Source organism: Saccoglossus kowalevskii, chromosome 12, assembly GCF_978046115.1.
Source record: "Saccoglossus kowalevskii chromosome 12, keSacKowa6.1, whole genome shotgun sequence".
Classification (NCBI taxonomy): domain Eukaryota; kingdom Metazoa; phylum Hemichordata; class Enteropneusta; family Harrimaniidae; genus Saccoglossus; species Saccoglossus kowalevskii.
Window position 1 is genome coordinate 20,941,732 of NC_140652.1, and position 11,965 is coordinate 20,953,696.

Here is an 11,965-nt window from a genome sequence, read left to right on the forward strand (position 1 = left end):
ATCGTTTATATGGTCTTGGGATATTTGAGATATTTGGTGCTATTCATATGCAAGGAATACTTTGAGCCGAAGTACTGATTCGGGAAAAAGACGAATCATCGCAAACCAGGCGCGGTGAAACACTATTAAAATCGTCAGAAAATAAAATCGAACTAGCAAAATAATGAGAAACCAAATACAATTGCTGAAAAACAATTGCGTGTAAAAAGAAGGTTTTCTTATTGGTCCGCGTTGCCTGGTCCTTTTTCACGCTCATTTCACCACAATACAGCGCCCTCTGCTACGAAATTACACCCACAAAAAGTGTTCGCTGTCAAATGGTTTGGCAAACAAATGAAAAAAAGAAAAATAATTCGCCACACTGGTTCATTTTTGAAAAAAAAAAAACAATTTTTTGCGAGGCCTTAGTAAATATTTCCCACAATTCGCGCTTATTCATGTCATCTATAGTCCCAAGATCTTAATAAAACTGCACTCGTGACCTCAGAGACCATACTAGAAACATACATGGAACAAGTAGTTTGGAATACTGTTGTTTCATATTGCATGTAGGTGAACACTTATGATTAATATTTATCATGTTTTTGTAGCACAAATAAGAATTTCTTCGATGATATCCACTAATACTAGTACATTTGCATTTGTGTTAGAATGTGCATTATGTAGTTTGCTATAAAGGTAATATTTTTATTTACCATGAATTACAATCCTGAAAAGGCAACACCATGCAATACCAAACAACCAAATTAAAAGAGAATATTTGTTACGTCCTTGTTGCATGCTTAGACGTCGGATAATACAGTACGGCGGGTCAAATCATGTGCCTGTAATAAACTTGAATGACGAAAGCCAAATTTTACATCAAGTAGTACATCATATAACTTTATATGACCTTACCCATGGTATTGTTGTTTTTAAAACCAATAAGCATCGACGTAGTATGTCAATCGTGACGACACAATACTACACACGAGCCTCGTCACGTAATTGATTGTCATATTTTGATCAATTGCGTCACCAACGCACAGGATCATTTAAGTCATTTGTCTCAAAACACAATATTTTTTTAACTTTCACAAAAAAACCTAAACATATGTTTTTCTAAAATATTGATCTGTGGCCAATATAAATAATATAATTATATTCATTTTTTCCAAATGAAACATTGACCTGCCAAGTAGAACTGCGAGAGGAGCACGTGAAAACACGTGGCAGATCACTGCAGTACACGTGACTATATCACATGACGAGATACTAAATGATGGCGGAGTTGATAGCGTACTCAGACAGAACATATCACGTGACATTTATGCAAATTGATCTATTGCGATCCTAAACATTCGACTTAGTAGCTCTTCCGTTGATCACGCATCAGTTAAAGGGCAGAGGTCGTCGTTCTGTGTTGTGATTGATACGAGTCCCATGTGACATATACACCACTGCCGTATGTGTTTGTATTATGTATATATACACTTGTTTGTGATTTGCTGCAAGCCAATAACGTTGTTTTTCCAATTGTATTCATTCGATTAAATAGTTAACGCACTCAAGCTGAAACGGGCATTCACTTATTTAATGGTGCGTACCAGCAATTGCAATGCTCATGTGAAACTTGATCGAACACGTCACCGATTTTATTTACTGATAACCCATTATTCCATATGAATATTATTATGAACACAATTATTATGCTATTATATCGATATTAGGTCATTAGCCCTTCGAACGTCATCATTCATACATCACAATTTCTGTGTTTTTTTTTAGACATAATTACCTCCAAAAATGATATCATGGGATTTATACGTGAATGCTGACAAAAGTTGACTTTGGCCCCATTGGTAGTCAAGTTGAACGTACAATACTGCACAATCAACATTGCACGTGTCATTTGTGTGTTTCTATGACAATATGGCATAACCCATGTTCTGTATTCTCAGTCTCATATTCATTTTTATTTAATCATTGCTTTCGGGTGTTCTAATTTGAAAACCACCGACGGTGAATTCAACCCGTTCTGGAGACCAAAATTTGAAACTCGGCGCAATTTCCTCGGTTTAGATTTCTTGCGGATTTCTTTATTCGTATTGCTCTTGTTCTCATTGTTACCACCCATATGAATTTCGAACGCGTCTCCTTTTCTTTCGCAGTCCTCGATTCTCGCCTCGGTTACCCGTTTTGCCGCCAGCTCCCACTTTGCCCTTTTCTCATTCTCATAACTATCCCGCGCTTTTCTCCATGCCACGATCTCCGGGTAGTCCGCAACTGCCTCAATCCCCCGAAGCTGGACATGACTAGTTTTTTCTACTTTATTTAGCATTGCCGCTGCCCTCTGAGCAACTTCCACTATCGAGGGAGTTTTTGGTATCTCATACTTAAATTCTGTGCCTGCGTAAAAACGAGGCTGGAGATGCTGTAATCGCATTTCATCGCCCGACATGATAGGCGGTTCTACCACCCGATCTCCCTCCCTCAGTTCCGCAAGGGTCGGTTCAATATCTATTTCTTTCGGAATATGTAAATATACCTCGCCTTCACGGGAATTAAAGTGCCGTCCGCGTTTACCTCTCCTGCTTGCTTGTACTCGAGTCCTCACGATTCGTGCTCTCAGGTGATCAATATTCATGAAATAAGTTTCCTTATCGGCAGGACCCCACGCGTTGCCTTTCCATCTGTTCTCCTTTCGGGTATACTCGGCGAGTGTATAATGGGATGAAAGTCCGCCAGTGTTAGCTTCCCGGGCCACCTGTTGAAAATGCATTGGCGGATTATCTGGTATCTGCACATGCGCAGTAGACGACGTGACATTTTTAATTGATGGTTTATCAATATCGGGAAAATGCGACACAGTTCGTTTTTGTTGCTTATCTGTCCCATTAACTGTGTTCACGCATGCGTCGATTAAATGAAATTCTTCACGTGACACGTTTATCGCCGTTGATTGGCTATCATCGAACACGGAACTTGCCACACTAATACAAGGGTTAACATACATGTTTGCCATAGTGTTCGTATCCTTATTTGGTACAGTGTGTGGTCTACGTGGACTAGGGTAATCCCTTTCAACTACCCTCTCTATGACTTTGTGACGCGTCATAGACGAACTGCTTCGATGGGCATCTGTCGCCAAGGCAACCAGATCAATAATATTGATATCTATATCACGGTGGTGTGGATTTTGCACTAAAGGCACCGTTATTGGTCTCACTTCTTCGTCTTCCGTGGCGATAACAACTTGTGGAAAATGAAACTTCCCGCTTGTGTTTGGCGTGAAACCTTGCTGCCCACTGCCACACGCACGTGCTTTGTTTCCGTCGATAAACCGCACTTCAACGCGTCCAGGATAACTTTGAATCCTTTCACAATATCGTCGTCTCGGGGCGCTGCTGACACCAGCGATGCGTCTTGGACTTAAGTCATTCTTCAACCTCGTTCGCGAAGACAAAACACTACTTGTTACCATCATTTTGCAGCATACGTGTGTTACAGTTTTATTTCAAAGCTGCTCAGATACTGAACCCTGAAAAAAAAACAATATACATGTGGTTAGTTTTGTTTGAAAACATAATTTATGGTTTCCCAATAATATTTCTTAGTATTGGTTTTCTGTATTGTTATGCATGATGCTAAGGAATCATTCACGGTTAATTTTAAACGCCACGCGTTGTATTTCGTAATATGCAACATTTCCTCTAGAGTAACGGGAAATGGGAGATACTACATATTAAAAAATGAATTCTGTGTGACTGTAATTTTCTGGGGGGGGGGTGAAAAATGATATCGGTTTAAATTGAAACATGCGCTAAATCTATTCATCGTTTTGTTTCTTCCAAACAGTTTGTGTACAAAAAAAACACAATGTAAACACTTAGAAACGAACGTCGGTAAACTCAACCATAGGCGCAGTACCATAGATTTCAGTGAACGACAACACTCACAATCACATATATACAGTCAATACGAACACAATTACATACATCATTAAATCACTTCCAACACGGGTTCAAGTGATTTGTTGCTCGGATACTCACGAGTCATTGCCGAATAGCTACTAGCGTGTAGGTCAGCGTATAAACTTGGAGATATCCCACTGGGAATCGTATGTCCCTTGGCTGTGGATATTTCTTTTTAGATCTCAAAACATGCATCGCGATGCGCGAAAGAGGATGCGGTGGTGGGCCGAGGATCGTCTCGCATGGTTGGACCTCAATATTGCCCGTGACAATAAAAAGATGGATGACTCATCATTTCGACTAGAAGTACCGGTACTCGTGATAAAATCACACTTTGTTTGCGCTCTTAAAATTCAGTTTCGATCTTAAAATCCCAAGCCATTATGTCCCAGCGGAGTGTCACCACAAATTGCATTTCCGATCGAATACAAAGTTAACGTCAATCTAACGTTAATCTCAGTACCGCACATTTATGAACAATAAGTTTGTTTACAACGATAGTAACATTGGAGTTCACATTCTACAAAAATCGAGTTTTTAACACGGTTCACATACGTTTGATTTTGGAAGTAGCAAGATATTGCTCGGATTATGTAGGCAGAAGCCTAGTTCACGCAGTCATCGGCGCACTTCTCATCATCTACCCAAATGATCATCCGATTTGCGTTCTCGCAGGATTTGCCAACCAAGCAGAGAGCGCCGTACTAGATAGTGGTATCACACGAGACTTGGGCGCGATTTGAAGGCGATGTGCACCGGCAACAGAAATTAAAATCAAACTTGAACAGAGCCTTTACTATATAATAAGTACCGTATCATAGCACAATAGAACAACCCAGCTATACCCCTACTGTCAACCAAGGACAATAGAGAAACTGTCGCATGTTCACAGCAATTTTTTATTACGGACATTTCACAAACTTGACAACGTACTCGCTACTAGTTGCTGATGAAATGTGGCATCGGTAGCAGACAAGACAGATGTTAATTTCCACGGTTAAGTAAAAAAAAAGACCAATCAATCATTTCATTGAAATGCTTTTCTCCTTTTTTAACATATCGAATAATAGTGGTGGAAACAGTGGTCTACGTGTACACGGGGAAGTATATTGATTCAGTCGAAGTGAGAAAAAAGTTCGATCTTCAGTTTGCTGTGAGGAACACTTGTTGATTTTCCACTTGTTTTTCTTTTATGCGCGGTTAATCAATAACCTTAGTCAATATTTGTATTTGTGACGTATATTCCGCATTACACGACTCGAACTTCATCTTTTACGACTGTGCATTCAAGTTTAAGCATCAAGAAGCTTGGTAAAGCATTGGACGATCAAAATGTGTTTATTTAGGTAATCGCCAGATTTCCTTGATTCTTACCATATGAATTTATGTCGCTCCTAATAAATCCACATGAAAGTATGGTCATCGAATTATTTTTTTGCACAATTGTGTCAAATATTCATGAAGTTTGCAATTGGTTCCTATAGTAACAATATTTTACCATAACTTAAATTTTCGGTTATGTATGTTGAAAACAATTATATGTAGTTATATGAGATAAGTACTTAAGGTTGTCCCAAGATATTGGTACATTTTAACAGGTGTAATGTTTCATAGACAGCTCTTTTCAACAAAAACAAAAATAGTTCATACACGGCGTACAATCCCCCAAATCAATGACTTATTTTTGAATCGAAAGATATGTAAAATTTAAAGCAAAAAACAAAAATAACAAAACGGGATAATTGTGTTGATCTCGTCTAACGGATCAAATGCGCACAAACGACCTTAAACAGTGATTCCACTCAAATAGTAAACCCGGATTATGTCACGGTGATATAGTGTCGGACGGTCAAGTAGAAAATCCACAAATTACGGGAATAGATGCCACTTACATGGTTCCAGCGCCCGTTTAATTAGTTGGAACTACCAGCCAAGAGACTAACCTACCTCATAGCCCGTGACCATGACACTATACAGCCTGCGTCGCTGTTTCACAAAACCCCGTGTGGAGATCATGGCGTTACGTACGTGGAAGTTCGGAACTGGCGCCTCTAGCACGCAGCGGCGGCACAATTGATATATATTTCACGAACCGCACACTCATATATACATACTAGATGGACACAGGCTATTGTTCTCGTTCAATGGTATCCCCCAAAATCGACGAGGCACTCAGAATGGACAATGAACACGACCGTGTGTTTTTTTCGGTTTTAGTCATTTTGTCGCCCATTATTTGCACATTAAATGGACGACACAGCAAAGTAATTACAAATTTACGTTGTGTACCCGCGAAGCTAATTTGGATATGCCATAACAAAGGTCGTAGTATGTATTCCTCAGGGCCCATGTTACAGTGTGTTTAACCGAGATACTTTTCACGTCCCGGTGGCAACTCTGTATGCAGCAGCGATCTGATCACACATAGTCATGGCTGTCGCCTTCTAGGCGCGACGTTCCTCTATCGGAAATTCGCCAAACCTATAGCAATGCATTTCTTCAACAATGAAAACGGTTTTCAAATAACTGATAAAACAGATCAAAACAAAATACATACCGATACGCTTGAGTTGAATACCTGCTCAACGCCTCTGTAAGTTGGTAAAACCAAAAAGTGGAACGAGTGACATCCTCAACTCGGAACAATCAAGCTATGGCAGCCGGTGTTGTTACGTTTATCCGAGTAACACATTACAATCGCGTTGCTCCGTGATAGTCAACACGCAATAATTTTCTGATTCAGTCCTCTCTTCCGTCAACAGCTCGAGAAATGGTTCTCAGTCTGTTGAGTAGCTGTACTCGTGCATGACCGTACAAAGCGACAGTGTTAATCAACCATTGCGTGCTGGACAACTGACTGGACTACATGATCGTGTCTAGTTGAACATTAACAGTGTAATCGACATTCGTCTGCTGTTTACCAACTTAGTACTTAAAATGTTGACACTGGGAGAACAACAACGTCACATTTCTTGTCGACGCTGTGACTTTTATTGATTTTTTGACGTGAGTTGAATTTGCGATCAGATTATGAACTTCGGTCGGGGTTGTAAATACGTCTTACTCGTTAAATTCGCTGTAACTGAGCTAAAACGATCGTTACTAGTTTTTTAAATAATAATTTATAGTGTCAAAGTTCGCTGAGATCACTGCGATAATTTGTCACCTTGTTGTCGTATCTTTTAAATAACATCGGACAGAGGTGACATTTTCTTTTGAATGTATTATGTGTTGCTATGACTACCGGCGGTGAAGTTACATTGTTCAGATTATGGTTGGCTTCTTTTTACCCCGTCACGTTTTATGAATTGCAAGACACCTATTTTACTTCGTTCGTGGGGGGAACTAATCCTAAAAAGGTAAACCAATTAAGCGTAAATTAAACATTTTGGATTTTCTCCAAAACTGACTCGACTACGACACCTGTTTTCAAGCAATTAACATAAAACAATTATCATATATTGGAATAGAAATATATGTTACGTCACAGTGATCGACTTAAAAATCGCAAGACCACGTTATTGTATGATCGATCTGTTAGAATAGAACTAACACGATTTGTTGTTTAAATGACGCTTTAAATATATATTATTTGTCTTATTTGAAGTGCGGTGGGTTAGTTTTGTTTGAAACTTTGACATTTATTATAAAACGGGTCAGTTTTAACTACGTGTTATGAGTCTGAAATCAATAAATGTCGGACCACATGCTTGCGTCGCTACAGACATCGCCATTTAGAAATGTACACATACACCTTAGGGTATTTCAACGAGAAACGAAATAGCGCGAACTAAAACAAATTTAGTATGTGGTCACAAAGTTTAGGTTACCATGGTCGTGTTAATGGTTCATGTTTTTCACATCTGTCTTACTACTGTTAACTAGACACACTAGTTGTTCGCCGGTTTCATATAATTTTTGCTATTTTCGCAGAAAAGTAAAACCCGTTAAATTAAACCTACGTGAACATATAAAATTACAATACAACTCATTGTTTTTCTGCAAAGTTCGTGAACTGAAATCCCAGTGAAACTTTTCAAAACATGAAAATAAATGGCTTTGCAGTATGTCTACATGTTGATATGGGGTACAAAATATGCGCATTATCGCTGACAAGTATCGAAAACACAGCGCCATCCAACGATCTTCACACGCCCGCTGGTGACGGGACACTATTTCCCGAGAGTTTTCTATACGCCAGTCTTCAGTGTAACCACACTGCTATGAATTAATAGCGATTGATTACCAGTCACAGGTCGCTATGGTAACTGGACAACTAGTGGCACATGACACACCATATACAACGGAGCGTTGCTTCAGAAAACGCATTTAATTATAAATTTAAGATTAAAAGATGTAAAATAATGTGTGCAAGAATGAAGCTGACGTCATATTTTAAAATTTGAAGTTAGTATGTACAAATGTTCTGATTAATCAAATAATAATGTATTCGCCACATCTTATAAAACACGCTGAAAATGTTTTTAAATTTTAGTGAATTGGAAATAGAGAATTTCATACAATGACATAATCAGCCTAACAATGTGGCTGCACAACGCAGCAAAGCGTTCCCACTTCCCACTCACATAAGCGGTAGAAAAATTAGTTTTATACGTGTTAAATATACAACCAAGTACATGGATTGTTAAGTTTCATCGTGCACGGCTCGACGCATCCACTGAACCAACAATCACAGTCATACAATGTCAGGGCAGCTAGCAACACACGTGGCGATTCATGCAACACACATCCCTCAAATATAATCCACTGAACCAAACAACACCGTTCGGTAAAGATGCAGTAGTAAGCGTATATGTTAACACATATGTTACATTCACAAATATTCATAATATGATATTCATAACAGAGAAAATAGTTAAATGACTTAAGAGTATTTTCCAGGTATCTAACACAAACTTCAAATTGATGTGTGACTTAAACATTTTAAAATGATCTTCCATCCTCGCTTCAAAATAAACTTCTATAATCTTCTAATATCTATAGAACAAGATAAAATTTTGCCAACATGCTAAGTTTCATTGATAACGTTTAAAATACGGCTCAAGCTAAACTTCTAGAGCGCTGAAGAAATTTGTAGCAAATAATATTTGTAAATGTAGGAACATGCGTAGACTGACTCCAGTCGGGACGATTTAAAAAAAACAGTGGTGTAATTTTCAATTAAAAAAAATATTTTCTCCACCCAATGGTGAGTAGGGATGTTTCTGTAATTCACTTGTGATAGGGGAAATGTAATCTCCTTCACTGTAACCGTTTAATATTTTAGTTCAGGGGGATGTACATTGTCATGCCAGACAATACCTTTAACGTTCATCACGAATTTGTATGTCAAATATGACAGGGTTATAATGACAATCTCGCGTAATCATAAATGAATGTTCTACAGCGACAATTTGAAGTTATCCTAAATTAGAGGTTTACCATGACAATTCCGCGTTATCATGAATGAGTGTTTTGCAGTTACGGTCTCGCGTGATCATAAATGGTGAGTGTTTTACGGTGCCAATCTTAGACAACTCGTACAAGTTTCCAACAATGTGACACGATAGACGTCATGCATGTGAATAATCTATGAAAAATACTCACGACACTGAAGCAATATACTCTTTAGCTGCGATTTCATCTTTGATTAGTCACATGTTTAAAACTAGCGAGTGTAAATAGAGACATATAGATGAACAAAACTCGGAGACAATGAGACATCCGGGAACAAAAAATATCGCCGTGAGTTGTAAACATCCAAGTTAGACAGGTATCGACTTGTTTGTTATGCATAAAATACCGAGGATACATTAACCACGTTGTTGCCAACAATGCTTGGCACGATCATTGATTACAAACTTCAATACAATCCCCTCAGAGATTAAAAGTGTCGCGAACTGCCTTTTCAAGAAAGACATTCTCATCATATCCGCGACCCCCTGCATGGTGCGACCTCTGATCTCAACAACAGGTGAATCGAGCCTGAATGGAATCGCTTGATTCTGAACACGTTACATCGTTATTAAACAGTCTACCCCGGGAGACTTTAAATGAAAGAGACGTCAATAGCATTTATGGGTCACCATATTTAAAGGAGGTTGTCGTACTTCTAATACTTTTGACCCTGATTTCGTGACTCTACGCTGCCAATCATGTACTACAGCTAAATTAAAGCGTGCCCAATCGTGTTCAAAGACTGCGGAAAACGTCTTTTCCTACCAAGACAAACTTAATTGTTACTGATTTAATCGTATTCGTAAAGGTTACACTTTGCGGAAGTCGCTCTGGCTTTAGGACCCCAATGACATTTTCACTACTACAACATAATTTTCAAAAATAGATTGCCATTCGGATTACAAACTGTTTTCCAACATGACGTCATTTTTGACTTAGTTGACCAGCCGACTGATCTAATGTGACTGTCTCGGCATATTGTAACTAAGCATTTAAGCGGTGATTGATGGACACTTGTCAGACCTGTTAGTTAACCGTGGCGTTTTCACAGTTAATAAGCGGACATAAAGCTACTTTTGGACATAAATCAGGTTTTTATCTCAAATTGTGATTGTCTACGTTAACACCTTACACCAGAACATTTGGACAATAACCACGAAACAACAAACCGAAAATCAGCCCACCTACGGCCTCGTACATTCCATTGTAGTATAAATCAGATACCAGCTTCTACGACGTACGTTAACGTTCTTGACAACTCTGGTATTCGCACAGCACCGCCGACGGACAGTCAATATCCTACACGAGTTAGCGATAATGAAAACTAGCAAAATTTGATAATTTAATTATAGACAAAATCGATAAGAAACACAAAACACCTTATCATCTAACATGTGGTGCCAAACAGGCACATCCTCGTTCACAGTGTGTTTTTCAACGTTCATCACTGATGTGTATATTAGGTAAATACAGACCTGTGTACACAGATAGAATACACGTGAATTCACGTAGACTGTCAGAAATATGTAGTGTTGTAGATAAAATTCTTGTCGTTTAATAATTTGACTGAGCTGCCAAACTTTTTGATTTCGTTTTTTTTTTTCGCTGCGTGTCTCATTCTTTGCGTGATAAAAACGAGGTGTTGCTTTCAAAATAGCAAATTCCGACACAGAGGGCGCTCGATCGATAATCACATACAAGCCCTTGTATGTGGTAAAACATACAAGAACAAAATAATAGCGCTTCTTGTGCTTCTGCATGCATGGCAACTAACGGTGTTTTTATAGATATTATAAACACTGTTTTAACTACTCAAAATCTATATAGCCGCCGCTATGTGTTATAGGACGCCTCTGAAGTGAATGCATTTGCTAAATAATCTTCTCGACTTGCCAATTAGTGTTGTCACTATGAAAAACTCAACTATTCATAAATGCACCTATTTACAAGGACAAATTTACAGAGGCAGTTGGCTGCGAGGCAGTGAGTCAGTTGGCTTCCAATCAGTGAGGGCGCTACAATTACTCGTAGTCCGATCTTGAGGGCGCTTTTGGCACTTCGCGGTTACCTGTACCTCTAACGCAGTCTTAATGACAACTTCAGAGCATGAGTAGTGTATACGTGAATAAAGTAGTTTGCTATCTCTTGTCATATTGTACAGGATACGAAGCTCATGGAGTAAATGAATATACTGTAAAAGCCAATACGTCACGTGGTATCATTCATCCAATCACTAAATTATTCCAACTCATTAGAAACAATTTATTTCTTATCTAACAGAGTCAATTAAAATGACCAAATTAACACAATATCTTGAAAACAGAACTGTGTATCGGAGCATAGCTTTGACGATGTTGAATACTGAAGACTAGTTGTTGGAGAATTTCTTCAAATAATTGGGAATCGATAATCGATAATCAACCACGTCTTTACTGTGACCTGAACCAATATAATCATCTGATTGTTCTTCACACTGGGAAGCTAATTCTCAGGTTAGGTCGTTCAAAGGAACTGACTAAGTTGTAAATTGACGGGCACATTTACGAAAAGAAAGA

At 38.6% G+C, this 11,965-nt stretch overlaps 1 protein-coding gene across 2 annotated transcripts; it reads right to left on the bottom strand.

The window, feature by feature from the left end:
- Positions 1-1,612: 1,612 nt before the first annotated feature.
- LOC144356721 (uncharacterized) lies at positions 1,613-9,656 on the bottom strand. Of its 2 annotated transcripts, none has more exons than XM_085506177.1 (2): positions 9,561-9,656; positions 1,613-3,520 (listed from the first exon to the last, which is right to left on the bottom strand). In XM_085506177.1, the coding sequence occupies exon 2, from the start codon at positions 3,464-3,466 to the stop codon at positions 1,955-1,957; it is 1,512 nt and encodes a 503-aa protein (XP_085362303.1). In that variant the 5' UTR covers positions 3,467-3,520; positions 9,561-9,656; the 3' UTR covers positions 1,613-1,954. The 2 variants fall into 2 exon arrangements, with proteins under 2 accessions (XP_085362303.1, XP_085362304.1); XM_085506178.1 differs by lacking the exon at positions 9,561-9,656 and adding an exon at positions 6,511-6,806.
- Between the last annotated feature and the right edge of the window lie 2,309 nt (positions 9,657-11,965).

Coding starts and splice junctions, on each gene's coding strand:
- LOC144356721 (XM_085506177.1), bottom strand. CDS start 3,466: ATGATGGTAACAAGTAGTGTTTTGTCTTCGCGAACGAGGTTGAAGAAT.